The sequence below is a fragment of the Necator americanus genome, chromosome II, assembly GCF_031761385.1.
Source record: "Necator americanus strain Aroian chromosome II, whole genome shotgun sequence".
NCBI classification, from domain to species: Eukaryota; Metazoa; Nematoda; class Chromadorea; order Rhabditida; family Ancylostomatidae; genus Necator; species Necator americanus.
This window is the reverse complement of record NC_087372.1, coordinates 31,605,109-31,632,469: the sequence shown is the minus strand read 5'-3', so window position 1 is coordinate 31,632,469 and position 27,361 is coordinate 31,605,109. Positions and strand designations below refer to the sequence as shown.

General features: G+C 42.4%; 4 protein-coding genes across 6 annotated transcripts; 1 reads left to right on the top strand and 3 right to left on the bottom strand.

The window, feature by feature from the left end:
* Window positions 1-268: 268 nt before the first annotated feature.
* Window positions 269-27,121, bottom strand: RB195_020086 (uncharacterized protein; the record flags this gene model as incomplete). 3 transcript variants are annotated; one of them, XM_064188236.1, is made up of 28 exons in its annotated part: window positions 269-406; window positions 459-518; window positions 1,341-1,442; window positions 1,504-1,674; window positions 1,761-1,903; window positions 2,511-2,574; window positions 2,663-2,821; window positions 2,890-2,987; window positions 3,050-3,159; window positions 3,441-3,544; window positions 4,872-5,033; window positions 5,095-5,176; window positions 7,293-7,442; window positions 8,186-8,319; window positions 8,495-8,666; window positions 8,749-8,791; window positions 9,438-9,477; window positions 10,965-11,088; window positions 12,555-12,679; window positions 19,009-19,074; window positions 19,898-20,000; window positions 21,161-21,314; window positions 21,493-21,592; window positions 22,839-22,946; window positions 25,860-25,969; window positions 26,038-26,167; window positions 26,784-26,915; window positions 27,119-27,121. In XM_064188236.1, the coding sequence occupies 28 exons, from the start codon at window positions 27,119-27,121 to the stop codon at window positions 269-271; spliced, it is 3,087 nt and encodes a 1,028-aa protein (XP_064044116.1). The 3 variants fall into 3 exon arrangements, with proteins under 3 accessions (XP_064044116.1, XP_013293861.2, XP_064044117.1); XM_013438407.2 differs by lacking the exons at window positions 9,438-9,477; window positions 10,965-11,088; window positions 12,555-12,679; ... (7 more) ...; window positions 26,784-26,915; window positions 27,119-27,121 and having other exon boundaries at window positions 8,749-8,774; XM_064188235.1 differs by lacking the exons at window positions 269-406; window positions 459-518; window positions 1,341-1,442; ... (15 more) ...; window positions 12,555-12,679; window positions 27,119-27,121 and adding an exon at window positions 18,482-18,583.
* On the top strand, window positions 11,395-12,182 carry RB195_020089 (uncharacterized protein; the record flags this gene model as incomplete). Its single annotated transcript, XM_064188239.1, has 2 exons — window positions 11,395-11,569; window positions 12,079-12,182. The coding sequence occupies 2 exons, from the start codon at window positions 11,395-11,397 to the stop codon at window positions 12,180-12,182; spliced, it is 279 nt and encodes a 92-aa protein (XP_064044120.1).
* Window positions 17,130-17,594, bottom strand: RB195_020088 (uncharacterized protein; the record flags this gene model as incomplete). The annotated part of the gene is made up of 1 exon (XM_064188238.1): window positions 17,130-17,594. The coding sequence occupies one exon, from the start codon at window positions 17,592-17,594 to the stop codon at window positions 17,130-17,132; it is 465 nt and encodes a 154-aa protein (XP_064044119.1).
* Window positions 17,727-18,242, bottom strand: RB195_020087 (uncharacterized protein; the record flags this gene model as incomplete). Its single annotated transcript, XM_064188237.1, has 1 exon — window positions 17,727-18,242. One exon carries the CDS (start codon window positions 18,240-18,242, stop codon window positions 17,727-17,729), a length of 516 nt encoding a protein of 171 aa, XP_064044118.1.
* Window positions 27,122-27,361: the final 240 nt, after the last annotated feature.

Genomic DNA, 27,361 nt, shown 5'->3' with positions numbered 1-27,361 from the left:
GTTAGGAAATTGGATTGATGGAAACGAGCTAAAAGACAGGAAGGCACTCACAAAAAAATTGCAACTCGATTGCATTTTACTATCCATACTGTAATTTCTTGACTCCTTCCATGTTTTCGCTAATAAACAATACTTTATTAAATTTCTATATACTCTAAAATCCACTTTGTAAGCAAATTCGAAGATCAACCAAACAAAACCTGCACAACATTGTTGAGCTTGGATAGAAATTATACAAATGACCATGCAAGAGGCTGAGCAAAACTTCTTATTCTTCATCCATAGAAGCCCTGGTCAGCTCTGGAACAGGATAGCCCCAACGCATATCCTTTTCAGGCCAATTATATGTGTCGTTGATGAGAGGCTCATATTCGTATGAATAAATCTGTTGACGTATGAACATCTCCTATAACAGCAGGCTTAAGAGTTAACCAAAAGATAGAACAGAAACAGCTAACCATGTCTCCCGGTTTCGGATGTAAAGTGGCGAGATTGTTCTCGTACAGATGATGTCCAAGCTGAAAATTTTTTTTTGGAAATTAGGCAATCGAACCAGTAGAAGAGGTTGAAAATGGTAGTCAACAAAGAATATTGAGAAAAGATAATTATAAAATAGTAATTAAATGATTAAAGTTAAAGATTACAACAACTTACAAGTTTGAAAAAAGAAACAATCGACAACACATCGTGAGAGAACAGTTATAATATGATAAAACAGAACAAAATGTTCCACTCTCTATTAGATTTAACGTATCAAAAACGCTAAGATAAGTTTAGTCCCTAAACTTAATAGACAAAAGCAAGCTTTAAGCACTCCAGCACGGCTCATACGCACCCCATACGTGCCTTATGTATCGTATGTATAGCACTTCTGTGTGCCTCATCTTGAGTCCCTAGTGAACACATTCTGGCTTTGAGCCATAATAAATTGGTGAACCTTTTTCCTTGAGGAAGCTAACGCGATGAAAAGCTCAACGCGCATTCTTCCTCATTTCCGACCATATCTTTAAAAACTGATGCTTGTTCTTCTTTGTACGATCCTCTTCTTGTATTAAAAAAAAACAAATGTTAACAACTAATGTTCATAACTGTTGTCTGCACAGGACCAAGTTTGCTTACCACACATTTTGTAAAAACCATTAGACTAAGAGTAGCCGAAACGTAAAAACACATGATCATGTCGAGATAAAGGTTCTGACTCAAGCCGATGTGCTCTTATTTGTTGAGTGAATGACCTTGGTTCTCTAATTGAAAGGCAGATCGAAACTCTTGAAAAACATGCCTTAGCATCAAAGAAATGAAAACAATTCGATTTAAAAGGAAAACAATTCGAAACTCACATCTACAGCTATTTTCACAGACAGTTCTCGGATGTCTTTCAGCCTTGGAAATAGCCGCGAGTACTCGTTCAACGATTTCTCCGATACTGAGCGTGCGCATCGCTGAAATTTTTGTTTACGATCAGAAACTTTACTACTTAATGATGGATGTAAATCAACTAACCCTCGCCGCAATAAGGAAGGCTTTGTCCGGGATATGCTTCGCCTTAAAGAGGATGGCGCCAAGGGCCACACCAGGAAAGATGTAGGAGTTATTACCTTGGCCTGGTTTGTACAGTTTTCCATGCATTTCCACGTTCTCGAATGGAGAACCAGAAGCGAACAAAGCTGTGCCCTGGAAGAAACTTCCAGATTCTTAGATAAAGCTGTTGTGTTGTAACATCTCTCAATATTAGAATACACCAAGATAAAAAGGCGCACATTAGTATGGTGATATGCATCTTCGGCAGTGCATTCAGCTTTGCTGGTGGGATTAGACAGGGCGAAAATGATGGGACGATGATTGATTTTGGCCATTTCACGAAGAATTTCAGGAGTAAAAGCACCGCCAACGGTAGATAGACCTTCAACATCAACAAAGTGATAAGCAAATACTTGAGTAAGGTGCAAAAACAATAGATGCATCGAAACTTTAAATTTGAAATCTAGTAGTTGGGTACTCCAAACTCAACAATGACAATTTTATCAAAGAAAAAGTCTTTAAAATCAACAGATTATTATCGATGAAGAACTTGTTGATATACTTCAATTTGATCCGGCTATGCCTCAGAAGCTTAAGCTTAAGCTTTTGGGGCATATCCGGGTCAAAACGACGTGAAACATGGTGCAGCTGCGTAAGCGAGTCAGGCTCGAAGCAGAGCGGCGGAGGGTAGTGGTTAGATTGGAGGAAGGACCACTATTAGCACCATTCTGCAGTCTCCGATGGTCCCACCTCGAGCGCAACCGCTAGCTCCACCGTGCGCATCGAGCGTAGCCGCTTACGTAACTGCATCGAGCTTCACGTTATTTTGACCCGATCATATACTTCGCTAATAACGAGCTTAAGCTTCTCGGTTACATTAATGATAGACATAAAACATGCTTCAAGGCGGCATAAAACTCTAAAAATGAAAATTAAGGTTCGTAAAGAAGAAGGACCAATAGAAAAACTTGCATTACTTCTACACCCACCTAATAGAGCACTTGGTTTCACCATTTTAATTACTTCTAAGAGGCTCTTCGTTTCAGGGAGATCCTAAAGGTGACAAAAGAATTAGAAGCTGAAATGAACACATTTATGTACAAACACTATAAAATCATGACTTATTTGTCATTAAGCTCACCTTAGCAAACTCTTGATGCCGCGCAGAAAGATTCTTAGCACGGTCCTTCGTGATTAGACCTTTGCTGTTAAGCAAAACGATATTACCGCAAGCTTCCTCCCGTGAAAGTCCTTCCTCCATCATTTCTGTGACACAAAGTTCAGCTATTCCTAACGCAGCCTGGATATGTGGTAAAGAAATATGTGCAGGTATTATGCAACTTGATAATAAACTTGAAGTTGACGTACCGCTCCCGCCCCTAAGAACACAATCTTTTCCTGTGAAAGCTTCTTTTTAGTGACACGAGTAGCTGCTAGCAAGCCGGCCACGGCAACTGATGCCGTGCCTCAAAAAATGATCATTATAGACGGACGTTACCATAAAGGTACCGAAAAAAATCCAAAGCACCTTGAATATCGTCGTTGAAAGTACAATACTCATTTTTGTACCTGTCCAAAAGTGTAAATGCATTTTGGAAAGCGAAATCCTCAAATTGAATCAACGTATCGCGACCAAATCTGGAAAGCTCCTTCTTTTCGACGGTCTTTGAATCTTGGCTAGTTCTTTGATTTTTGAGTTGTATCTTTGAGTTCTAGATGAGATTTAATCCTTCCAATTGGAAAGCTTGAGCTAAGCTAAGATAGAATAACCATTACAGTTAATGATGCTAATGTATCGGTATTTTCGTTTCTCAAGACCATTTCTGACTTATTCTCCCAAAATTAGAACAAATCTCGAACGTGAGCAGTTCAAAGTCACCTTCCGAATGTTATCCCAAGTAAAGAGAACTATCTTATACCGTTTCGTAGCAGCCTTCATAAAGTTATCGATCAACTTGTCATACTCCGGACCACGGACACGGTTGCGTCTTAAACCGATATAGAACGGATCATCTAGCAATTTCTGAAAGAACTCTTCTTACAGATGGACCCTTCATGGGCAGTACATAAACTTGGGCAAAAACGACGTGAAGCACGGACAGTTGCGCAAGCAGCTGCGCTCGAAGCGACGCGGTGGAGCGTAGCGGTTTAGGATCGTGTAAGGATCCCCGCTGCTATCACCCATCTCTGCAGTTCGCCATGGTCTCACTTCGATTCCAACCGCTGTCTCCACCGCTTCGAGCGCAGCCGCTTGCGCAACAGTCCGTGTTTCATGTCGTTTTAAGCTAACTGCAAAATCTTCCCAGCAAGGCCCTATGCAATTTGGCGAGAAGGGAGTTAGGGAGCCACTCAAGACTATTCTAATCGAACTGCTAACCAGAGCGCAAAAACCGTTCTTGGCGCATAAAAGTCCCTCTGAAAGGCATCACCCCACGAATCTGGGGATTTCCGGTGAAGTATTCGTATACGGGGTTGTAGATTATGGAGAGGAGGGTGATTCCGTTCATTTCTTCCTAATTGCCGTAAAAAAACGGCACGGAAGATACGGCTTCGAGCGTTCCGGCGCGCTACTTTCTACAACGAGTTCGATTGGAGCGCGCCAGCCCAATCGAACTCGTTGTAGAAGGAAGTAGCGCGCCTGTGCGGCGCCGCATTTTTCGGGCCGTTTTTTTAATTAGGAAGAAATGGACGGAACCACACCCCTCTCCATAATCTACTATCCTGTATACAATTACTCCACCTGAAATCCGTACCACTCCAGATTCGTGGTATGCTGCCTTTAACCATCGGATGCGGATTGCGGGAAAGTCATCTCTCAACCCATCTTTGGTTTTTTTTTGTCTTCGGAAGTAATAAATGATACGGCCTAGCTATTTAATTCAAGTAAGCCTGTTTGGAGAGTTCAGTGAAAATTAAGGTTCAGTAGTTATAATTATATCTTGACTTTTTTCTTGGTAATTCAAAAAGGCAAACATGAACTTCTGAAGAGGAATGTTGTGAGTATTTGTGAGAAGTGGAAACTCATTAGAAAGTATCTACCTACTATCAAAAAATGCTCCGAGGAGGAATGGTCTAATTTTAGATAAATCGAGCAAGGTGTTCTGCAACGATTTTTGCAGTTCCTGAAGTGCAGTTCGATTAGCGCAGATCCTGAGTGCCCCCTAACCCTCTTGTCTCTTGGTAGAGAATTGTTAGTTTCCGTACAGTTTGCGTAGATTTCTGGGCGAATTAAAATAGCAACATTTTTGATATTTTTCCTATTTGGGTCCGTTGCTAAGTATGAAAAAAAGAACCAATGTGAAAACAAGTGTAAAATATCAGCACTAAAGCTAAGGAAAAAACCAACGCACCTGATTATTCGTACCAACATCGATAAGAACTGGTAGGCACCATTGCGGCTGGACTCCAGCCAACGCTACATAGAGCGCCAATTTTCCAACGGGGATCCCCATCCCGTATGCTCCATGATCACCGAGTCCAAGAATTCGTTCACCATCCGTCATCACAATCGCCTAGTGGATTAGGTTGTGAGAAATGTGCTCTACAGACAATAAACAGCTGAAAGACAGCTACCCGAACGTCCGACGATGGCCAGTTGCACAGGATCTGATAGATCTTACTAATGCTGTTATCGTTGATAGTGACATAGAGGCCTCTATAACGAAAATTCGCAAAGATTTAAGAACTTGCGTATCTTAGGTCAAAACGTTACAAAGCACCGTATCCAAAAGTTACTGAAGTTAAAGGCATCACCCCACGAATCTGAGGTGGTGCAGATTTCAGGTGGAGTATTCGTATACGGGATGGGAGACTACGGAGAGGGGGTGATTCCGTCCATTTCTTCCTAATTGCCGTAAAAAACGGCCCGGAATATACGGCTTCATTCGTTTTGGCGCACCATTTTGTACAAGAGGTTCGATTGGAGCGCGCCAGTCTTGTGCGGCGCCGCTTCTTCCGAGCCGTTTTTTATGGCAATTAGGAAGAAATGGACGGAATCACCTCCCTCTCCGTAGTCTCCCATCCCGTATACGAATACTCCACCTGAAATCTGCACCACCTCAGATTCGTGGGGTGATGCCTTTAAGTTAAACAGGAAGATCACTATGTACCCGCGTCAAGGAGCACCTAGACGGACTCGTAAAATCAAAAACATCATCCCCTTTAGGTGCTCATCGCAGACAGTGTCATGACAACACCCCTTTCAAGATAGCTGTCACGATTTTAGCACGCGAATCAGACGTTCTGGCGCGGAAAACATTGGAAGCGTTTTATATCATGGCCAAAAGTCCAATCATGAATCGTAAAGAAGAATGCTTCGCTGTGACCAACGAGCTGGCGCCATATCAATACCTTTGCGGGTTTTGACCTACAGGGTCAGAGGCGGGGGCATCGCTACTAGTTAATACTAGCCGCGCAACTCTAACAACTGATGATCCGCTAACATCACGATTTTGTGGCTATCAAGGTGAGCGCTATGGTGCTCTGCTTTTCTGACGTTGCCGTTGAATAATCTGTTTGCTAAGACATATCCTGTGGGATGACGAAGCGTTCGAGGGAATAGATCAAACGTGTCTTTGATTTTTCCAGGCTCTAAAGAAGGCGACGACGCCGAAACGTTAACCAGAATGAAGATCAATAACAATCTTGGTTCTGCTTAAAAAGTAGTACACAATCAAACTCTACGATGCCAAGATTCAAAGAAGGTCGAACTTGGAGTTTACCAAAAGTTGTTGTTTCTAGCAAGGACATTCTATGAAGAAAAAAACTCAATGCGAAGTTTGGAATGTCCGAAATAAATTTCAAAAACTGAATACATATAGTCGGGTCACGACGACATGAGGCAGGGTGCAGTTGCGTAAGCGGGTGGGCTCGAAGTTCGAGGGAGTTGGAGTGGAGACAATCGTGGTGAGACCATCTCAAACTGCAAGTGATGAGTGGGGCCAGCAATGGTTCCACCACGGTCCTAACAACTACGTTCCGCTTCTAGCGTAGCCCAACTGCACTGTGCTTCATGTCGTTTTAACCCTAAACGATAAAAGGATAAAATCACTGGCACGGTTTCACGAATTCTAGTGAAACGTGTTTGGATGCTCCAACACCTTTCACTAGAATTCGTAATAGTTGAGGTTTTGTGTTGGCCTACACAATGACTTGCGGGTGCCAACCGATCATTAAGTCAGTGTCTTTATCCTCCGAGACAAGTCTGGTACCAATTTATCGACCCCGGAGGGATAAAAGGCTTGGTAGCACTAGTCACACGTTGTGGTCACACGGTCGAGGGCGGTTTCGAACCCTCGACCTTGTGACCACAACGGACCTCTAACCAACTGCGCCACACCCACCCCTGTTTTAACCCTACCATACAAAAATAGACATTGATCTGCGTCATTCGTGTGATAGAAATAGAAAAAAAACTTCGCCTTTGCCCTCATGTCTAGTGTCTTTTCGAAAAACTTCCGGGTCTCCTATCTGGAAATTTTCATTGAACTACGCTTCCTCCCGACATTTACGAGAGATAACAAGTCCATTTTAAAAAGTGTGTTCCATATTAATCTAGACATGAGACATTGGCGCTATCACACTCGACTTTTTGTGAAAGAAGAAAGGCGACCGCACCAAAAATAACGGTTACAATTACCAGTTCTTCGGAATTTCCTATAATTTTTATACTTTAAAAAGATCCGCACACACATTGCGTCCATATCTCTAGTGATCTTTAGAATTGCTTGGCATTACCTTTTTCGTAAATCTTGTAAAGCGGAAAGACCTACTTCGGATGACGATAAATGGCTCCAAACTTCTGACATGCCAGCCCCACTGTCGGAGTGTAAACAATGGGCATAAGCTCCTTGACATTCTCGCAGAGAACACGATAGAATAGTTTTTCCGTTCGACACTGTAGTTCATCCAAAATGATGTATCTTAAGAAAACAAGATAAGAACGACGAAAACAATTTCTTCCTTAACTCCGCACCTGGCAGCAGAGCATCGTAAAACTACACAAACTAAGAGATAACTGCTCTGAACTATAGCTTTATGTCACAAGATAGTGTCTAGAAATTAGCGAAAGAAGAAAGTGTATCTCGAAGTTGACGTACGTTGGGAAGCTTGCGGGAAAGTATAGAGTTGGGAGTGTAGATTATTAGCATGAACGTAGTTCCATTCAATTCCGCTTAAGCATCCTGAGGAACGCCATTTCTCACACGCTCCAATCCCCTCAAAGACCTATTCATTGGTTTCGCTCGAGTAGTCTCCTGAGGAGACTTCATTGATCTTTGACCGCGCGCTAATGGATGCGGGGCGTGCACAAGGGTGGGGGTTTCTCGTACCTTTTGGGAAGAAACGCCGTTTCTCGCTAACTTTTTTTTCGGACTGTTATCGAGAACTGAACTTGCCAACGCTCATACTCGTAATCTTCACCCCGAACTCCATATTTGCCCTCGAAGTCCTCAACATGATCAGTTTCGTGGTACAAAGTCTTTCGCGGTACGAAGTCTTAGTCTAAGTTTTAATAAGCGAGGAATTTGGTACAACGAAAATAGTGCTGGAGAAAAAATTGTTTATTAAGAATTTAAGATTCGGTTTTACTAGAACATTAGCATGGAGTGAAACAAATTTCACTTCGCAAGTAGTGACATAGAAGATGAACCATAGCTGAACTTACTTTTGCAGATTATCCGGCTCATCGCGTATTCTCTTCATTGTACGATACGCTTGTTGTTCGGCAGTCATGAATGCCGGAGGTAGTAAGCCATGAATCCCAAGATATTGCCTTTCATGAAGTGAAAATGCCATACCCTAGAAATCAATCTCATTTTACGCACTTTATGAGCGCCTGGGATTCGTCAGTTATGCAAATATAAATGCTGTTTCGGATAATTTATGAGACATGAAAACCATAGACACATAGGGATTCTACTATAATTCCAGTGTCCCCGCACTAGTAATGAAGTAATGAATCTGACAAAATCACCTTGTTCAGCCTTGCTGTACTCAGGAGATTGTATCCCTTCTCGTTTGGTGTGACTCTTTCTGGACGGTACAATTTATGCAATGCAAGCTGCTCCGGATCCTGTATATCTGATCCGTTATTGTTCGAAAACGAAGATGCAGTCGTGGAAATGGTCCGCACATAGCAGCTCGACCTAGACGAGATCATATTCAAAGCAATCACTCCAACTCCTTTTATATTTTCTGTCGTATGCACCGGAAAATAAGGTGACTAACCGAGAGCGCACGAAAAGACCAAGCATACTTGAGGAGTTTCCACCTGAAACATTTAAGCTGAAGTGTAGTCCATTTTTGAACCAAAGAAAGAAGTTGTTGCTCGATGAGAAGAAAAGATAAAGGATAAAGTTTCTGGCGTTAATCAATCCGCTTGGGATGCGCCCCCACGTTCACTTCAATTCAGAATTGTTTGAGGTTTACGAACGTGTGTCTGACCTATACAATGACTTGCGGTGGCTAGCCGATGTGTCAAGTCAGTGTTTTTATCCTCCCAAACAAGTCTGGTACCAATTTATCGACCGCGGAGGGATGAAAGGCTTGGTGAGCACTACGGCGGATTCGAACCTCCGATCGATTGTGCAGTAAGCGGAACCTCCAACCGCTACACTACACCCACCCACGATGAGAAGAAAGGAGGAAGCAAACACGTTACTACTTATGTTTACTCGGACGACCGCGACGCGCGGAAGAAAGATGCGACGCGCAAAGCGGAAAAGAGACGCGATGCAGTCGTCCGGAGAAGCATAGTCTTCGGCTCTCTTTAACCTCGTGCTGGATGGTGCACACGTTGGAACAGGAGCTAAAAGTTCTACAAAATAACTCAATATCGCCCTACCTACTCAAATTCATTGACAACAATTTCAGGCAACATAGTTCAATTTTTTTTTCGCAATCAAGAAAATACTTACGTATAGTGAGTCCCACTCGAAAATACAAGTTCTTTCTCAGCTACATATGTAATAATTTAAATTTTTTTCGAATATACAGAAGTAATACATAATAATACTGTAACAAACACGGACAATGAAATGACTCCGCCTCACCAAAACTGATAACACTCTATAGGGAGTAAACAGAAATGGAGATTTGAAAAAATAGGGCATCAGAGACAAAGTGACCGATCATTCACCACAATCGGTGAAGAAAAAGGGCAAATATCATCAGAGTGCAAGGAAAAAAAAACTACGAAAAAGTAACGGTATCCGTGGGCAGGACAACCGACCTCCAGTGGCGGTGGGTGTGTTTGAAGGAGATATAATAGTTATGGAGAAGGGATGGCACAAGCCCTTGATATTCCTTCTTTAGAGCATGTACGGAAGTCGTATTAATCTTTATGAGTTGTGCACAATCAAAATATTTAAAAAATAATCGAGAAATTTCTTTCCGAGAAACTTCCTACGAGGTCGTTAGAACGCTCTTTAATGCACACGTCACTGGTCCCTTTAGCAGCCTATTCATTGATTTCACTTCAGTAGCCTGCTGAGAAGGCATCACTGATGTCCGACCGCTCGCACTTGGATGCGGCGCGTATGCAAGGATGGCACGCAGCAACTGAAATCATCTTTAAAAAAAACGTCGTTTTCCACTCCGTTTCTTACGGCGATCAGGGGGAGCTGAGCGGAACCACCCATGATCCCGCAGAGTACAACTCTAACTCTAGATTCTCCCGCCGATTCACTCACCATGTCAGATTCGTGGTGAGCTGGCCTTTAATGTCGGAAAATTACACATCTACGGAAGCTTCTGATGCGAATGGCTTGCTTTTGTATCGAACTTCATTAAAATAATTTCAGAAAGCTCAAACTTCAACCCAGAGGTTCACGACACATTCTTCCGTATAGTGGATTAGCATAGGTTTTTAGACGTTAATGACCAACAAGACTTAGGAGCAACTTGATATGTGAGAAAGGATCATCCTTTCTCACATATTAAGTTGCTCCTAAGTCTTGTTGGTAAGTTTAGTTGAACATATCAAGTTGATCCTGTAACAAGGAGAAAATCAGAAGAAAGGAAAGAATCCAGTCAAAAACTCATTTGTAAGAGATTTATTCTCCTCTGTAGTCTTTTAATTTCTTCATATCTTTTTTTAAGATAAAAGAAAGATATGTTTTCTTTTCACATTTCATTTGCAGAAACAGATCCCTCACTCGATATTTTCTTGTTATGTGCACTGGCGGCTGGGCTCTGATAAGAAAATATTGCTCTAATAATAGACAAATATTTTTCTAGTCGGACTTTTCGAACCAACCCTAAATTTTCCAAACAGACACAAAACTCTTCACACATCAGTCTCAGAGAAAAATGATTCTCGTTCCACGTTTTTTCTTTACTGAACTAAAGCCCCAAATACCTCCAACTAAAGCTAGACATCCCCTCAATTCCAAAACTATAGCTTCTGATTCCTTTTGGTCCGTACCACTCGTCAAAGTGCTTACCGTGGTTAAAGATGGATCAAACCGACTTGAAGCTTGGTGTACTTGGGTAGGCGGTTGCGCTCGAAGTGATGCGGCGAAGGTAGCGGTTGCGATCGAGCTGGGATCGATGCTTGCTGCCATAAGACTGCAAAGATGAGTACGGGTCTCATTTCGATCGCAACCGCTACCTTCACCGCACCACTTCGAGTGCAGCCACCTATAGCAGGGACACAACGACGTAAATCATAAACACATACGACATAAAGAGTGTAGTTGCGGTGCGTTAGCGTGGGCGCTCGAAAAGGGGTGGAAGCAGCAGTTGGAACCGTGTTGGGACCATCGCAAACTGCAGCGATGGGTGGTGCCAGCAAGGATTTCACCACGCTCTTAGCCGCTACGCTCCACCGAAGCGCCTCGAGTGAAGTCGAATACGCAATTCCGTACGTGCTTCATGTCGTTTTGGCGCTACTATACGCAACTGCACCAGACTTCAGATGGTTTTGATACGACATTACCTGCACGGTTACCTACTACTCTGAATCATCCTTTAATTAATCCGTCGGATATGAATGGAAATGGGAAGAGAAATCTGAGAAGCGTTGTAGTGAGTCCTGTACAACATAGAGGTTCATCGCTTACACTTCAGAATCATCCGAACAAAACTTCGACATCATATTTAGCTACAAAATCCATGTAGGATGCACTGAGTTGAACTATCATCACGACCAATACAAAATCGAGTGAAATAAAGAAAGTGCGAACATCAAATCGAAGCAACGGTGCATAGGCACACACGCACCGACACAAAGTGGTGGTCCGATCGGCCTGTTTGGCTGCAACGATTTCCAAAGTTTGATCTACTGATCTGACGATCATATCCTCCTATATTTAGTAGATATTACGAGTAAATAGTGGTGTAGCGGTTGTGGTGTCATCCGAAACGACTCTTATGTCGGAAAGCAGTAGTAGTTTCGATCGGGGTAAAGAAATCTAATGTCTGGAGAGGGGCTACTGGCTAACTTGTCCGTGAACTCCAGAATATCTCAACAAGAACAACTGTATGAGTTCGAAGTTTTCAGCTCAAGTCTATTTTACATGTGAATATTGAATTTAGATCGAAATAACCACATTTCAGCGTTGGATTACGGTAGCCGAGAGCCAGATCACGATGTCAACGGGTCGATAATGAGTGCAAATCTTCACTTCGCCATACTGTCCGGTGAGGACGGTGCTTCTTAGCACTAAGCATTATCACGATGATCTTAAGTTTTACCATAGGTAGTTGTCAATCTATGTGTTTCAGAGTTCAGGGAACTAGTGACTTGTTTTCCCAAAACGCTAGTAACTGTGGAGAGTGCATTTCTATTCTTATGCTGGTGGAACATTCTTATGCTGGTGGAACATCCCCAGTTCTCTTTCTTCTTATTTTTTTCTTTTCGTCTGCGCTTTCAAATTGTATAAAACTTCTTTTCTCTTATGTACCTCTACCTCTCTTCTTCAAACCTTTTTGATCTGCTCTATCTCTAAGACATTCTGAAGTTTTTATTTACGTTCTGCTATAATGACAACATAACAAAATGAGCATAGGGCAAAATCCATCTATTAAGAAACCAGCTTGTCCACGGATTACTATACATAGAATCTACAATATTTTGATAGAATTTAAAATGTCGTTGAGTGGATGAGAGCATCCGAGACCAATTTGCTGCTCTTCGATGAAGTAGTTTGTGCGCATCCTTAAAAGGGAGGAAGTTACCGTACTCTTCCGTCGTATACTGTTGTCTGTGTCGAGGTTGTAATTGCTACGAAATGGTCCTGCCTAACCGGCTGAATACCGAACGATGATAACGTTTTTCCCTGACTTTTTAATTCACTTCCTATTGATTTATCAGTTTTGATATTTCTACTTGCTCGAGGTTCCCCTTCTTCTACCAAATCCCATCAAATGTTTGATTTTATGCTCTATGCACTTACGAGCCGTATAACTAGCACATTCATATGACGGAAGTTATTCACGTTTTGCAAAAAGATGCTTCCGTCCAAAGACGTCAGATACTAAGAGGGAGCGTGAAAACTTTGTCAACAACTCCCCCTTTCGTTAAAAACTCTTGAACTGCCGGACATCATCGATATGTGGTGCCCAAGTCACACGACGTCTATGGGCAGTTCATGCGAGACGCCAAGCCTCGCATGAAGTGGCATGACATGGAGCAGTGATGGATGGATGGATTGTGCGAGCTCTCGCTGTAGATCAAGAAAGTTGGCCAGAGCTTGTTCGAGGATGATACGTCTCGGCAAAGATGCGGGTAACCACGTCAGGCGATGATACCAACCCGGGAATCAGGTATTTGAGCGGAAAATAGTACTAAACAAACTCTGTGGGGGCAAAATCTAGGTGAGTTTTGTTGCTGATATTCTATTATCGGTGAATAATGAGACAATAAGCAAGCTTTTCCTACCGAACTGTGGGATCTTGTATTGACAACCACAAATCGACGGCTGGTTGTTATCTAGATCATCCCTGACGAACCAACCACACATAATCAGCCAAAGACGATTAGGAGCAAACTTGAAGAATCTGTTCCCATAGTGGAGCTCCCCCCTAGTAACCTTAAGTAAATACTCATTCGGAAACGCCTATATGATCGTACTTGCACTACACCGGAGTGCAAAATATGCCCGTATAACAACGAGGATGATTGCATGAGCTCATGTGTTGTTTATATGATTTCCTGTGTGCAGTGTGGTGACTAATACATAGGAGAAACAGCTAGACCACTATGTATTCGAATGAAACAACACCCGGATGGCAAAAGGAAATCATGTGACTACAGCATTAGGTGGTCATAGGGTGCGGCGTCATAACGGAGAAGATTTTGAAGTTAAGATCACGATTCTGGCGCGAACCTATTATTGCGGCGCCCAAGGCTCTGGAGGCTTTTTGGATCCACACCAATGCCCCAAAAGATGAATCGCAATCGCGGGAACTCGCGCCCTATTTAAGGCCCTTTAAGATATTTGATTGCGCTAGTCACCTCACAACAGGTATCTATCAGTGGCAGGATAGTCAGCTGATCCTAAGGTACGATGTTATCTTCTACTGGTAGCTATGAGGCCCTACAGTAAACGTATTACTTTCTTTGTTGGGCGGATAAGGCGTTTGATCGGATTAATCAGGTAAAGGAATGAAAGTTCAGAGGAAGGAGGTGATCCAAACACAAAAACTACAGACAAAAAGGATCAGGAAGGGAAAGCTGGTTTTGTTAATGAGTTAATGTAAGGAAAAAAAATATTTTCCATTCCATCTCTACTTGACGTTGTTATTCAAAATGAATATCAAAAACATAGGTAGGGAAGACGAAAAGTGAGCAGAAATGAACTGTGCCTGCCCAGCTGCATATCAACTGGAGAGAACTATGAACGTTCAAAGAAGTCTGTTCAGATTGAATTGCACTTTTGTAGAAGTCGATAACCGTTAGCTGTCAAGTCGTCTTTTTGAAAGAAGTTCTATGAGTCAATTATGAGAATTTTCAAAGCGCAGATAGCTGTTTGCGTTTCTCTCGAATGTATGATTTCCTAGTTCTTTCCATCTTTTTGGTTATGATGCCCTCACTTCAAAGAACGTCAACAAAGTGTTTTTTTTTGTTCTCGAGGAGATACAGCTAACGTCAAACATCGGTCAGCTCATCGTTTTATGTTCTCGTTGTGTTCTGTTAGCAAAATGGAAGGTCCATTCAAAAAATGTTCTTGAATTTTTTTCTTTATTCATTCTTCTAATCCGTTCTCACATTTCTGACAATTTCGTGATAATGACACTTTCTCGTCGTACTCCGTTGCCTTTCTGTAGTCATCCAGTCCATCTTCTATACCGCTAAGTGCACGGATAGACACAAATATACGCGATATTTGGAACGATTCCCGGTCCCCTCAGCAGCCTTATTCATTTTTGTTGTATAGGTTAGTAGGGAAATACCACTGATTCTCGACTGCTCATTCATGGCCACAGCGCGCGCAAGTGGAAGAAGCTTTTTCAGGAAGATTAAAAGGGAATGAGCGGCTCCGGACTGCATATTTTTCCATAAGTCTCAGCTATGTTATTTTCATGATACCCGCTGTCTTTGCAACCCTTTTGTAAACAACCTACGCGCTTTCTCCGCTCGAGACACACTCAAATTTTCTGGCCCGATTGGACGCACACTTGAGCCATTACAGTGAAGAATTCTCTGCTTCGTCCACACCTTAGCTATTATCAACTAGGTGAGACGTTATTACGCGCGTATTACGTCTTTGAAGATTTTGCCCTCATAACGTATGGAGTGTTTGGTTTTGGTCAATTCGCTTGGGATACGCGTTCGACTTTAATTCAGATCCGTTAAATTTCTTAAAAGCGTACATGTCGTCCGGTCAAAATAACATGAAGCTCATGGTGCAGTTGCGTTGACATGGTGCAGTTGCGTAGGCGGTTGCGCTCGAAGATGCGCGGTGGAGATCACCTGTATCACCTGTGCTCCCGTTGTTCATCGATTTGCTCAAGGGGCACCAGTAATACTTCCATATGTCCCGATCGTGCGCAAGTGTTGCCCAGTGGCGTCTATTCTTGCAAGAGACTCAAAAAGTGCCGTAATTTTCTTTAAAGCGCTTCGCAAAGAGAACTAACCATAGAGCTGGCTATCTTTCTGCAGTGTGTTTGATGTCGCGCGGTATCCAGTCGCTGACTCTGGCCTCTTGTCGTTGGAACGTATCACGTGTCTAGCCCACCTAATTTTGTTTTCCTTGGCATATACGGCAGCGTCCCTGATTTTCGATCGGTAATGTAGCAGTGAACTTCGAATCCCTTCTTTCACTTGCGTAAAGCGGATTACTCCTAACATCACCCTTTCAATTTGTTCTAGGACGCTAATAGCATTTTCCTCCTGCTTGCGAAAAGCTCATGTTTCCGGAGCGTAGGTCAAACAGGTCAAAGCAGGAAGAACGGTGGTATTGAATAGGTGAGCACGGAGCCTGATGTTCTTAGTCCTATTCACTACATCCTCGATGCTTTTGTATGCTTCCGAAGCTGCTCGCTTTTTCCGCCCCTGCCCAGCTCAGAGGTCAGGTCGTTCATCGTGTTGACTTTCCGACATAGATATACAAAGCTGGAGCATTCGGATACACTCATTCCGTTAAGCGTAAATGGGACAACAGAAACCCATCCGTTCCTCATAAGCATCGTCTTGTCCAGGTTCAGCTGAAGACCGATCTTTTTACACGTTCCATCAAATTCAGCCAGCATCCGTTCCGCCTAATTGATGCTCGATGTTATAAGAACGATGTCATCAGCGAAACGAAGATAATGTAAATGCCGGTCGTCAACTTTCATTCCCATGTTTCTCTATTCCAATCTTCGCATTGCGCTCTCAAGAATGGCACTGAATATTTTGGGTGAAATTGTGTCGCCTTGACGAACCCTTCTCTGCCCATCGACCAGTGTAGAATGAGAAAACTTTGGTCGTGAACTTGACCCGCGAAGTATCTTTATGCATGAAGTACGGACGCCTCGGTTGTCCAAGGCCTCCATGACCGCTTCGATCTCAGCTGTATTGAAGGCTTTCTTCAAATCGATGAAAGTGAGACACAACGGCATCTTGTACTCTCGCGGTACTTAGTTTGAATCCTTGTGTACGTGGTCAATCGTGCTGAACCTTTTTCAAAACTCTGCTTCCTTGCATGGCTGTCCTTCATCTAATGTTCCTTCTATCCTTTTTAGGACTCTTTTTACTCTTGCAAAGAGCTTGTAGATGACAGAAAGTAAGCAGATTGGACGATAGTTGCCGATGTCTTGTGAGTTTCCCTTCTTATACAACAGCACGGTCCTGCTGGTTTTCCATTGCTTTGGAATCATGCATTCTGACAGATAACGAGTGAAGAGCCTCGCCAGTGTGTTGATGAGGACCGGCGGTAGGTGTTTCAGATGTTCGGGCTTGATTCTGTAGGAACCAGGGGAAATGCGATTCTTTACCGACATGATGGCATGTTGGACTTCAGAAGGGAGGACCTTTGGAATGACATGTCCGTCTTCCCTCAGATGACGAGAAGGCAGATGGCATGCCGAAGAGATCTGTATAGAATTTGTAAATCATCTTCTCCATCGCCCTTCTCGATGCTGTAGCTGATCCATCCGGGGTCCGGAGAGCAGTCGTTTTTGTATTACGATTGCCAAAGTTCCGACAAGCGTAGGGAATATTCTTTCCTTCCTCTGCACCTAGCTAACACTTCTGTCCTTCTCTCTTTGAGGTCTCCCCTTATCGACTCTCTGCAAAGCCTTTCGACCTCGGACGTGAGTTCTCTGTTGCCTGCGGCTCGTACAGCTCCACGCTGACGAATTACCTCGAGTTTCCGGAGACAAGCGTCTTTTGGTGGTTCTGAAACTTTTCGCTTCCAACGTACAGTCGTGAAGACGTTCCACAAGCCGTTCATATTCGTCGTCGATGTTGTTAATGATGGTATCTTCCCAAAAGTCGACAAGCGAAGCGAAGAGCTCCCAGCCGATGATGGTTCTGGGAGTTCGCTTTGTGAACTTCGCGGCTTTTTCTGCTTTCCGTGTGAAAGAAAATCTTTCTCAAAGAAGTTGATGGCCCGATCACGTATGAAACTTTGATCCAACAGCGACATCCGTCAGATGAAACTTTATACTGACGATGATGTGGTCTATTTCATTACGGTACCCTCCACCGGGTGACTCCCACGTCCAGCGTAGAGAGGAGGGCTTCTGGAATTGCGAGTTCCCATGGTTGGTCTTAGTGGTCATGATGAACTCGGAAAGCCTCTCTTCCTGGTTGTTCCATTGTAGGCCAAAGGTCCCGCTGTGAAGTTCCTCCGGCGTTCTTCTTGGGCCAATTTCGACGTTGAAATCACCAACCATGACTTTGTAAAAGGTATGATCTCTGTAGAACGTCTCCAGGTCCATATAGAAAGCTTCGACTTCTTCGTCGCTTGATGTTGGAGCGTAAGCGTCGAAGATTCTCTAAGCGGATGTTGAGCCACATCTTCCCATCCGTAAAGGTCTCTGATTCGGGTTGTAAGTTGTTCGAAAGAGTCGGTGTTTATTGCCATATTCGTGTTGACGAGGACACCAACTCCTCTACAGTCGCATGTTCCCAAGAACAGTTCGTCTCCAATTTCATACACGACGCTAAGTGGGTGGCATAGTCTCGTCTCGGTCAATCCGATGATGTCGTACTTGATCTTGGCTTGCATCATCGGATCTTGGTTGCCCGTTTCCGATGCAAGCGTACGGACGTTTTGTGTATAAATCGTCATCCCAGTCCTTTTCCGTTTCGGTAGCTTACATTACTCCTGTAATCCCCTCTTTCCTGGCGTTACCGTACCAGGCTCCTCCGGAATCAGGAGACTCTTTTCTATTATTGTATTTTGCATATAAATTTAAAACTCATGGGAGGGTTGCAGGCCTCTGGTCCCATGAGTTTAGGGAGAACGTCCTGCCGTAAAGGACAAATGGAGCCTATGTGTTGGAGGCAACTCTCCCTTGCACCTCCCAGTCACTTGGTTGCAGGATTTTGGCCGGTTCGACGTGCGAGATACGGTAGTATTATGACCGATCCTGGTACAGCAGAAACGGGAAGTCTATCACTTGAATCCACCTGCGTCTCAGGGCAGATACAAGGTCGCTTTAGGTCCGCCTCGCGACTAGCCGGCTGTGATCCCTCTAACGAGGCAGATCCGTGATCGGAGGAGATAGCGGTTAGAATCGAGTTGGGACCATTGCGGATTACAACGGAGAACGGTGCTTCGAGCGCAAGCGTTTACGCAAATGCACGTGATTCATGTCGTGTTGACCTTACTATACTTGTTTTATACGATGACATGCAGCTATCAAATGACCAGTCAAGTCGTTGATTTATCCTCGCAGACAATTCTTACACCAATATCTGAAGGTTGGAGGGACGAAAAACTTGGCTGGTCCGGAACGATTTCAAACTGGCGCCCTTGCAGTCGTAGTAGAACAGCTTAGCACCGTTACACCCATCCCATGTTTACACAAATCAGGTAAATGAATCGCGCGTACCTGTATTGCCCGTCGATTGCAGCTTGTTCCGTCCTTTTGCAAAAAGTAGAAACCGAGTTGTTTCATCTGAAAAAGGCTACAGAAAATACCATAGATTAAACAATGCCCATTTTTTGCAGAAAAGAATTGTGGATGCAAAAATATGAATCCAATCTGAATTCATATTTCCAGTGTTTTTTTGCTTCTTCGGATTAGAACAATTGCTAGTGGCTGAGAAGGCTGAAAGAACGATGCTCTTGATGGATTTCGACATTGTGGTCTTCATTTCTCTATTGAACTTCATAGTTTTGAAAAGAACTGGTTTTTTGCCTTTTTCCCTCAGACTAGATTGACTTCCTCGCTTCTCACATGACTACTGTTACAGAACTTCATTTGATGAACTTTAGATTATTGTTAATCATGCCCAATGCTATAACTAATGCTTTTAAGAGTGCTATTTATCACATAGCGATAAATAATACAAATGAATGAAATGTAGAGATATTTATTCCCAATTCCCTATATGTGCTTCTACTGGAAGCGACTGGGTGGAAATTAGGGAGGGAGCATGTACCCACTGGATGAAATTCGACGAACAATTCCCATCATCATCCTCTTTTGGTTTTGGATGTTGTTCCTTCACAAAGTTAGGCATTTGTATAAAGTAAGAATGAGATTTGACCAAACATGGTGATCATTTGGTCGGGAAATTTTGGTTCTCACTGGACTATCTACGACGACTACTTAGCATAGGTCTTTTCTTAAAGCTTCACCGCCCAATGGAACCAACTCACTTTTTTCTCCTCACTTGTAGCTTCTACATTTTAAGCACCATCTATAAAACCCATCAGGTAATTCCTTTATATAAGAAACTTCGTGGGAAAAGAAATAAGCAAAAACGTTTGTTCACCTTTCCCAGTTTCCCTCCAAGATTTGTTTCGCCATCAAACTGAATGAATAAAGGTGAACTATTCGATGGTTTTGAGTCCAGCCATTGCCAGTTGGTGATTAGACTGAAAAGTTGGATTTTATCGCTTAATCCACTAACTTTGGAAATTTAACCTAGAATTCCTCTCTTTTTTTGCAGATCAAAGCAGTCCTTTCGAAAACCTCTGGAAAATTGGGACTCAGATATCCGCACGACAAGGGTCCCTCTAAATTCTAACCGATGCGCTTCACCGCACCATTGCAAGCGCAATTGCCTAGGCAACTGCACCGTGCTTCGTGTCGTTTTGGCTCTACTTTACTTAAAGGAATTCTCAGTTTAAAAAAACATCAGTCATTTCTTGTAGGCTTCTCTGCTGAACCACAGATCCTGGCTGAAGGGTGCACAAAACTCACATTTCCTAGTCTTTGAGGAGCGGCACCACAGCAGAAAGTAGATTTTCAAAAATCTTTCCCCGGGTCTTTCCTTCACCGCGACGCACTTGCAAGAACCCGCACTCTCTCTCTTCCCTATTCCGTTTAAAGACATCACTCCATGAACCTGAGGTGTTACGGATTTCAAGTGGAGTATTCGTTTACAGCATAGTAGATTATGGAGAGGGGGGTGATTCCGACCATTTCTCCCTAATAGCCGTAAAAATGGCCCGGAAGATACGCGTTCGAGCGTTCCGGCGCGCTATTTTCTACGACGAGTTCGATTAGAGCGCGCCAGCCGTGTGCACACGCCGCATCTTCCAGGCCGTTTTTCACGGCAATTAGGAGGAAATGGACGAAATCACCCCCTCTCCGTAATGTAATATCCCGTATACGAATACTCCACCTGAAATCCGTACCACCACCAGATTCGTCAAATCAAATCGCCTAAGAAGTAGCGAATCCTAGTGTGAGTTTCCTCGCACCTCTTTCGCTTCCAATGTTTCTCACCCCTTGCGGAAAAAACAGCGTTTTTTTTCCACTTTGTTAATAGAACTGCCACTGCAAACAGTAGACTTGTGTATTGGCAGCAAAATCATGGATGTTTTTTAATAGTGAAATTACAACAATTCAGAATGCAGTTGAGACAAGTAAGGAAATAAAGTACCGACATAAGTTGCGAAACTGGTTCTATAATTTGATGTTTGATTTTTTGTACATCCATGATTTGTGAGGAAAAACACTGTTCTTTGCGATTAAATAACCATTCCAAAATGAAAGGATTGATGTAGATTTTTATGCCTTCATGTCTCACCTAAACGGCAAACGTCCGCAATTTGCCAAACCAGATAATTCGCACATCGACGTCATGTATACATTGTCTGGCGCATACCACCATGAAAGGTCTTCGGCTAAACGTCTGAAGAAGGTCATCGACGACTGAGTGGGCTTAGCGTGGTAGTAACCTCCTCAAACAATTATGTTTAAAGCTATAAGCGAGATAAAAGCGTAATTGTTCAAGAAAACGAAAAATTCCACTGAATGAGGAATGTACTATTTCATTCCTTCTCTTATTGCAAATTTGGAGGTGATGATCCTTGTTAACGAAATATATGACGAACACGTTTAAGATTCAATCGTACTCACCTGCTATTAGTTGACCTTTCTCTGAGGATCTATCAAAAATAATGTCTTCTCCTCTTGTACTCACATCAAATCCTGAAAGGGTACTCACCCAAAAAGTGTCCTAAAACGAATGGTGTATAGTCGGCTCAAAACGACATGAAGCTCAGTGCAGTTGCGTAAGCGCCTCCGCTCGAAACGGTGCATTAGGGGTGGCGGATAGGATCGAGGCAGGACTACTGCGAACTGCAGGGATGACCTGTGCTAGCAAGGGTCCCCATTCGATCCTAACCGCCACGCTGCCGCTTGCGCAACTGTACCGAGTTTCATGTCGTTTTTGACTACACTGCATTAACAAAGAGTTTTTATTGAGGTGAGGACTCGAAATGGCTTGGATTGCGCTATTTTACACCAAAACAATTACTATAGTGTGGAGAGAAGTGCTTAAAGGCATCACCCCACGAATCTGAGATGGTACAGATTTCAGGTGGCGTATACTAGATAGTAGATTATGAGGAGAGGGGTGATCCCGTCCATTTCTTCCTAATTGCCGTAAAAAAACGGCCTGGAAGATGCGGTGCGTGCACAGGGCTGGCGCGCTCCAATCAAACTCCTTGTAGAAAGTAGCGCGCCGGGCCGTTTTTTACAGCGATTAAGAAGAAATGGATGGGATCACCCCTCTCCTCATAATCTACTATCCAGTATATGCCACCTGAAATCTGTACCATCTCAGATTCGTGGGGTGGTGCCTTTAATGTTAGTGCCCATCAGTCTGCAGGACCTTGTTGCAAGAATTCAGAAATGTTTTTTAAAATGTTCAAGATAGTTAGTTGGTTAACACGTTTGTTTTCTGATCTAACCTTGTTTTGATGCATTACTAATTGTTTGTTCTGGTAACGGAAGGTGGAATAAGGCTCTCTCATCAGTCTTCGCACTCTAACCTTTTTATTGCTGTCTGCGCGCTCCACTACGTCGGTGCTCTCTCTCCAAATATGCGCTTTGGATTTTTTTGAAAAATTGACAATTTTTTGGAACTGTTTAGGACTTGTTTTCGCTCCAATTTTTTTTCGATAGCTTATACAAGACTGTGTTTCAAAGACAGTTGAAGAGAGTTTGCTAGGAACAGCCACCCAACTGAAACGTAACATATGAAAGTTCCATCAAGATACTCATAGATTCAAATAAATTCGTTTCCTCAGAAGCAACCTCTTCCCTCCCTCTCTACTGTTCCAAAAAAAAGCAGTAAGATCAATCAAATGGTATATACCAAACAGATTACAACTTTACAAAGATTTTGTGCTTATATATATTCTGGAAGAAGTGGACGAAAAATAAATTCAAAGTTTTGTCTTCGAATATGTCCACCATACCTGCTGAACCATCCAGAAAGTTCTCCCCATTACAAGTAGTGCTTGAGCTAAATTTGCACGAAAAAGGTAAAACAGCTGATAACGTCCATCCCCATAGTTGAATGCCTCCTAAAATGTTCAGGTTGATGCAATAATCTTGCAATTACTGCTTGATTGTTTTTTGCTTGTGTACCTGTCTGTCTGTACATCATAACCAGTACTGAGGACAAAATTGTACAGATTAACTCTTTTCTCTTTTTGTGACAAATGCCTGACAGGGTCGGCAACCCCTTAGTGGTTGGTAACTGAAGAAAATTTTTTAGAGTCTACCAGTGCATAGCAAAAGAGCGATACCACAGAATACTTACTTAAATACTTAGATGGCCCGCCTTTCAATCCCTCTGGGTTTCTTCACATTGACATTTGTCACCGACACGAAAGCGTACATGCACAAAATATCCGAGAATCTTATTTTTCCTCAATTTTAGCGAGTTCATCGCATGCACTATTGCATCCCTCGTGGTCGAACACTCGGACACGTGCTCGCACGTGACGACACGTGACTCCCAACTGCCGCAAATGGATTGATATAACCGCGAGTTATAGACGTCAATTGATCGTTCATTGTGCTAGTTAATGTCAAGGAGCAGGAAATGATCTTCAACCGGTGGCAGCTGCTGGCTTTGCCGATCTCTCGCGCTGGTAGCACTTTTTCGAACATAAATACTAATATTAGGAAGCAAATGCACTTAGAAATATTTAAATGTCAACTTAAAAAAACAGCCTTTTCGTAGATTATCTTAGAAGACAAGCGAATATTAGCTGTCACCTTTTCACCGCTCATATAGCAAAAGTAGGACAACACCAATAATAAACTTGAATTGTCGTTTGCACGGTGATTCAGCATAGGTAAAGCCTGCACCCCAAACTAAGGTAATTAAATCCCACAATAGGCCGTTACATAACAGGGACAATTAGTACTACATAATCATGGAAGCGTTTACAAAACAAACAGCCATGTATCTAAGCGTTGAGAGAGCAAAAAAAAAGATTACAAAGAATAAAATGCGTAATTACCCAACATTCACAACCATGCACCCAAACTAAGGTGGTACCTAAGTCTTGAGAGAGTAAAAAAATAGACTACAAAAAATAGAGTTGCATCGCATCTGAAGATGTGCGGCCTTTCCTGCTCTTATGAGTGGGATCGTGCCTCATCCGATGTATATGTTATTCTTTGATGAATAGGTAATACTAAATGTTGTGAAGAATCGAGAGATAATACGATCGATAGATGTTGTGAGGAATCGTGCTACTTCAGCTATAAATAGTGTCGATGAATCGTTGATTCCAATTTCTACGACACGCAATTACCCGCAGCGAAATATCCGTGCAGTTTTCATTGAATTTTGCAAACGCTACGTGGTAGATTTGCAGCGAACGCGCAGAAAAAAATCAGGAAATCGATCTTTGTTGGAAGAGGGACTATGCAAGGGACTACGCAAGTCCGCTATTAGAATCATCTGTTAAAGGCATCATCTGAATCTGGGGTGGTGCGGGTTACAGGTGGGTTATGCCTATACTTGGTCGTAGATTATGGAGATGAGGGAGATTACGTCCATTTCTTCCTAATTGCCGTAAAAAAACGGCCCGGGAGACGCGGCGTGTGCACACGGCTGGCGCGCTCCAATCGAACTCGTTGTAGAAAATAGCGCGACGGAACGCTCGAAGCCGTATCTTTCGGACCGTTTTTTTACCGCAATTAGGAAGAAATGGACGGAATTCCCCTTCCCTCCACAATCTACGACTCCGTATAGGCATAACCCATCTGAAATCCGCACCAGCGCAGATTCCTGGGGTGATGGCTTTAACCCTCGGAGCCAAGTTCCGTTCACTTCTGCACGATACAAAAAAAGAAATCCAATCATTGCTCGAAGATTTTATTTCACTGTCTAACTCAGAATTCCCTCTGTTCAATGTACGGTTCAGAACTGTGGCCATCACTTTCAAAGACCTTAAGATGATGTTAGAAATGTGTTCTGTGTTTAAACAACGATATTTTTGTTTACCTTTCTGGAAGCACCAAAGATTAATTTACTGCCCTTAAGATGTCATGATTCAATTAACCGAGCCTGAGGTTCTCTTGATCCTTGAATGTATGTGAGAACACGCCTCGGACGGGTAGAGAAAATTATTCGCTCTATGTTACTGGTTCTATTGATGACGTTAAAGTGTTTTGTGACCAAACGTGAAAAAAATGTGTTCTGTGTTTAAACAGCGGTATTTTTGTTTACCTTTCTGGATGCACCTAAGATTAATTTACTGCCCAGTATCGTTCGAATAACTCGACTTGTACTTTAGGGAACTTTTTTCAAGTCAATGTTTTCTATGCTTTCAGACTTTACACATCGGCTAGCAAGTCATTCATTGTACAGGCTAGGTTACACCTCCAGAAACCTCAAGCTATTTTGAATTGAAGTGAATAGGTCCCTAAGCGGGTTGATTTGATGCTATACGAATTTCGGAGGGGCGTGAGTGTTTGGACTGCGAAAAGAACATTTCGAATGTTCACTTGCATCGTGTTCCTGCACTCCAAACAGTTAAAAAGTACTATGGCAGATTTCAAAATGGAGATTTCACTTTGGAACATCACTCCGCTCTGAACAGCCTTCTGTCACTGGTGACGATATGGTATCTTGGCGGAAGAAAACCGAAGGTCTACAGCTGAAGAGTTTGCTGTGAGATGACCATCGTAAAGAACGATGGAGACTATATCCTTGACTGAATCCTCCTGGTAGAACTATGCTATTTGAAATTTCATCTGTTCAAGATTATCATCGGATTGGGCATGAACTTATGCCGTCATCCAATATAATAGTAGATTTCACAAAAAAATAGGCATAAGCCAACGAGTGATATTAGATTAAAAAGGTACGGATAGTCCTTTTTTTCTGGATTTCTTTCTTTGTGGGAAGAATCATTCCATCTTCCTCGCCTTAGCAACCTTTTGAAAGTAAATATTTAAGAAAAATAGAACGTCACCTGAAGACTAGGCACTGGCCAATGAAGTTGCTGAACGTTTGGCCATTGTTCTTTCAAAGCATCAGCTGCAACACTGTCCAAGGTAACAATGAGCGAGTTACTGTGCACATCTGAAATATTTTTGAAAATTTCTGAAAAAAACAAGTTTTTCTAGTAAATCACTGCACTGCTGGCTAACCTGGTATTTCTTCTGTGTTGCATAACCAGTTTAGTGTCATGTTTAAGGCGTGAGCGTTAAGAATTAGTACGAATGTCTCCTGATTTGCTGGCAACGTAGATACTGTTTGCTTAAACTCTCTGCTCGACATCTAAAAACCATCAAAATTCAGAAACATGGCGGTGTTAACCTATTCGTAAAGTCGTAAAGGATCCTTGCGTTGAATTTTTTAAATTTTTTTTCTACAATTTCTAGACAGATAGTTTACTAGTTAATCTGTTCATAACCGATTTTTTTAGGCCCGTTTATAAGAACTAGTCATCTTAGAGATAGATTTTAGTAGTGTTCGCGTAGATTTCTTTTGGGTAACGGTTTTCCTTCAGAACCTTCGTCTTTTTATGCATTAATGTTTCAAAGAAACAATAACACAAAAGCGGAAAATTCTTCTTAATCATTACTTGGGAATTATGAAAACAAACTCTCGGTTAAAAGAATAAATAAATAATAAATAAAATAAATAATGATAAATTAATGCTTTGAATACCTATATTTGAATGTAGACAATTTGTTTTTTTTTTTTTGACTGGAACTAGGTTCTGGGAGCAGGTGCTGATTTGATACAAAAGAAATTTGCTGGTAGGCTAGAGAGAACCCAGCCATACACAGGATTCTGTGCACCATATGGTAGAAATCCTTCAATATCAGGAAATGCGATACTCCCTAACTGCCACTCGTTGTTTACAATTTCCAAGTTTGTAAGTACTTACCATGCTGTTTAGGCTAACTTCGTGCTGATGTGTACGAACGTAGTTCATAGATATTAAGGCGATAACGATTTTTCTAGCCACAAGTGTGCAAAAGGCGAAGCCCAGATATCTGAATATGGGCTGTCGTTTCATCTGAAACAAAACTGCTCATTGTGGATGAAAGAACTCTCTGAAAGTATAGATGAGTTACGTTCAACATAGTTACGATATTCTATTTGAGAGCATGTTCACAAACATAGGATGAACTATAAGTTTGTTTGCATAAGTTTAAAAGATTTGTTTTGCCCGCGATTTTTGAGGAATTTTTGAGTTTGTCGTTTAATAACGAAGCATACCATTGGGAAATAATATCCTCACCACAGGAAGAAAATCATTTGAAAAGTAAATTTCGAATAAATAGAGGAGTAAGAGTAGAATTAGGATTTTGTTGAGGGTTTTTTCCATATATGTGTAAAGTTGTATGACGTATTGAGTATCTGGTCTAGTGAATATGGACCGTATAATGAATGGAAGTGATCGAATAATAGGCGGAACCGGACCCGAGCCGGTGGTGACTCTTGACTGCTACGCACCCGCAA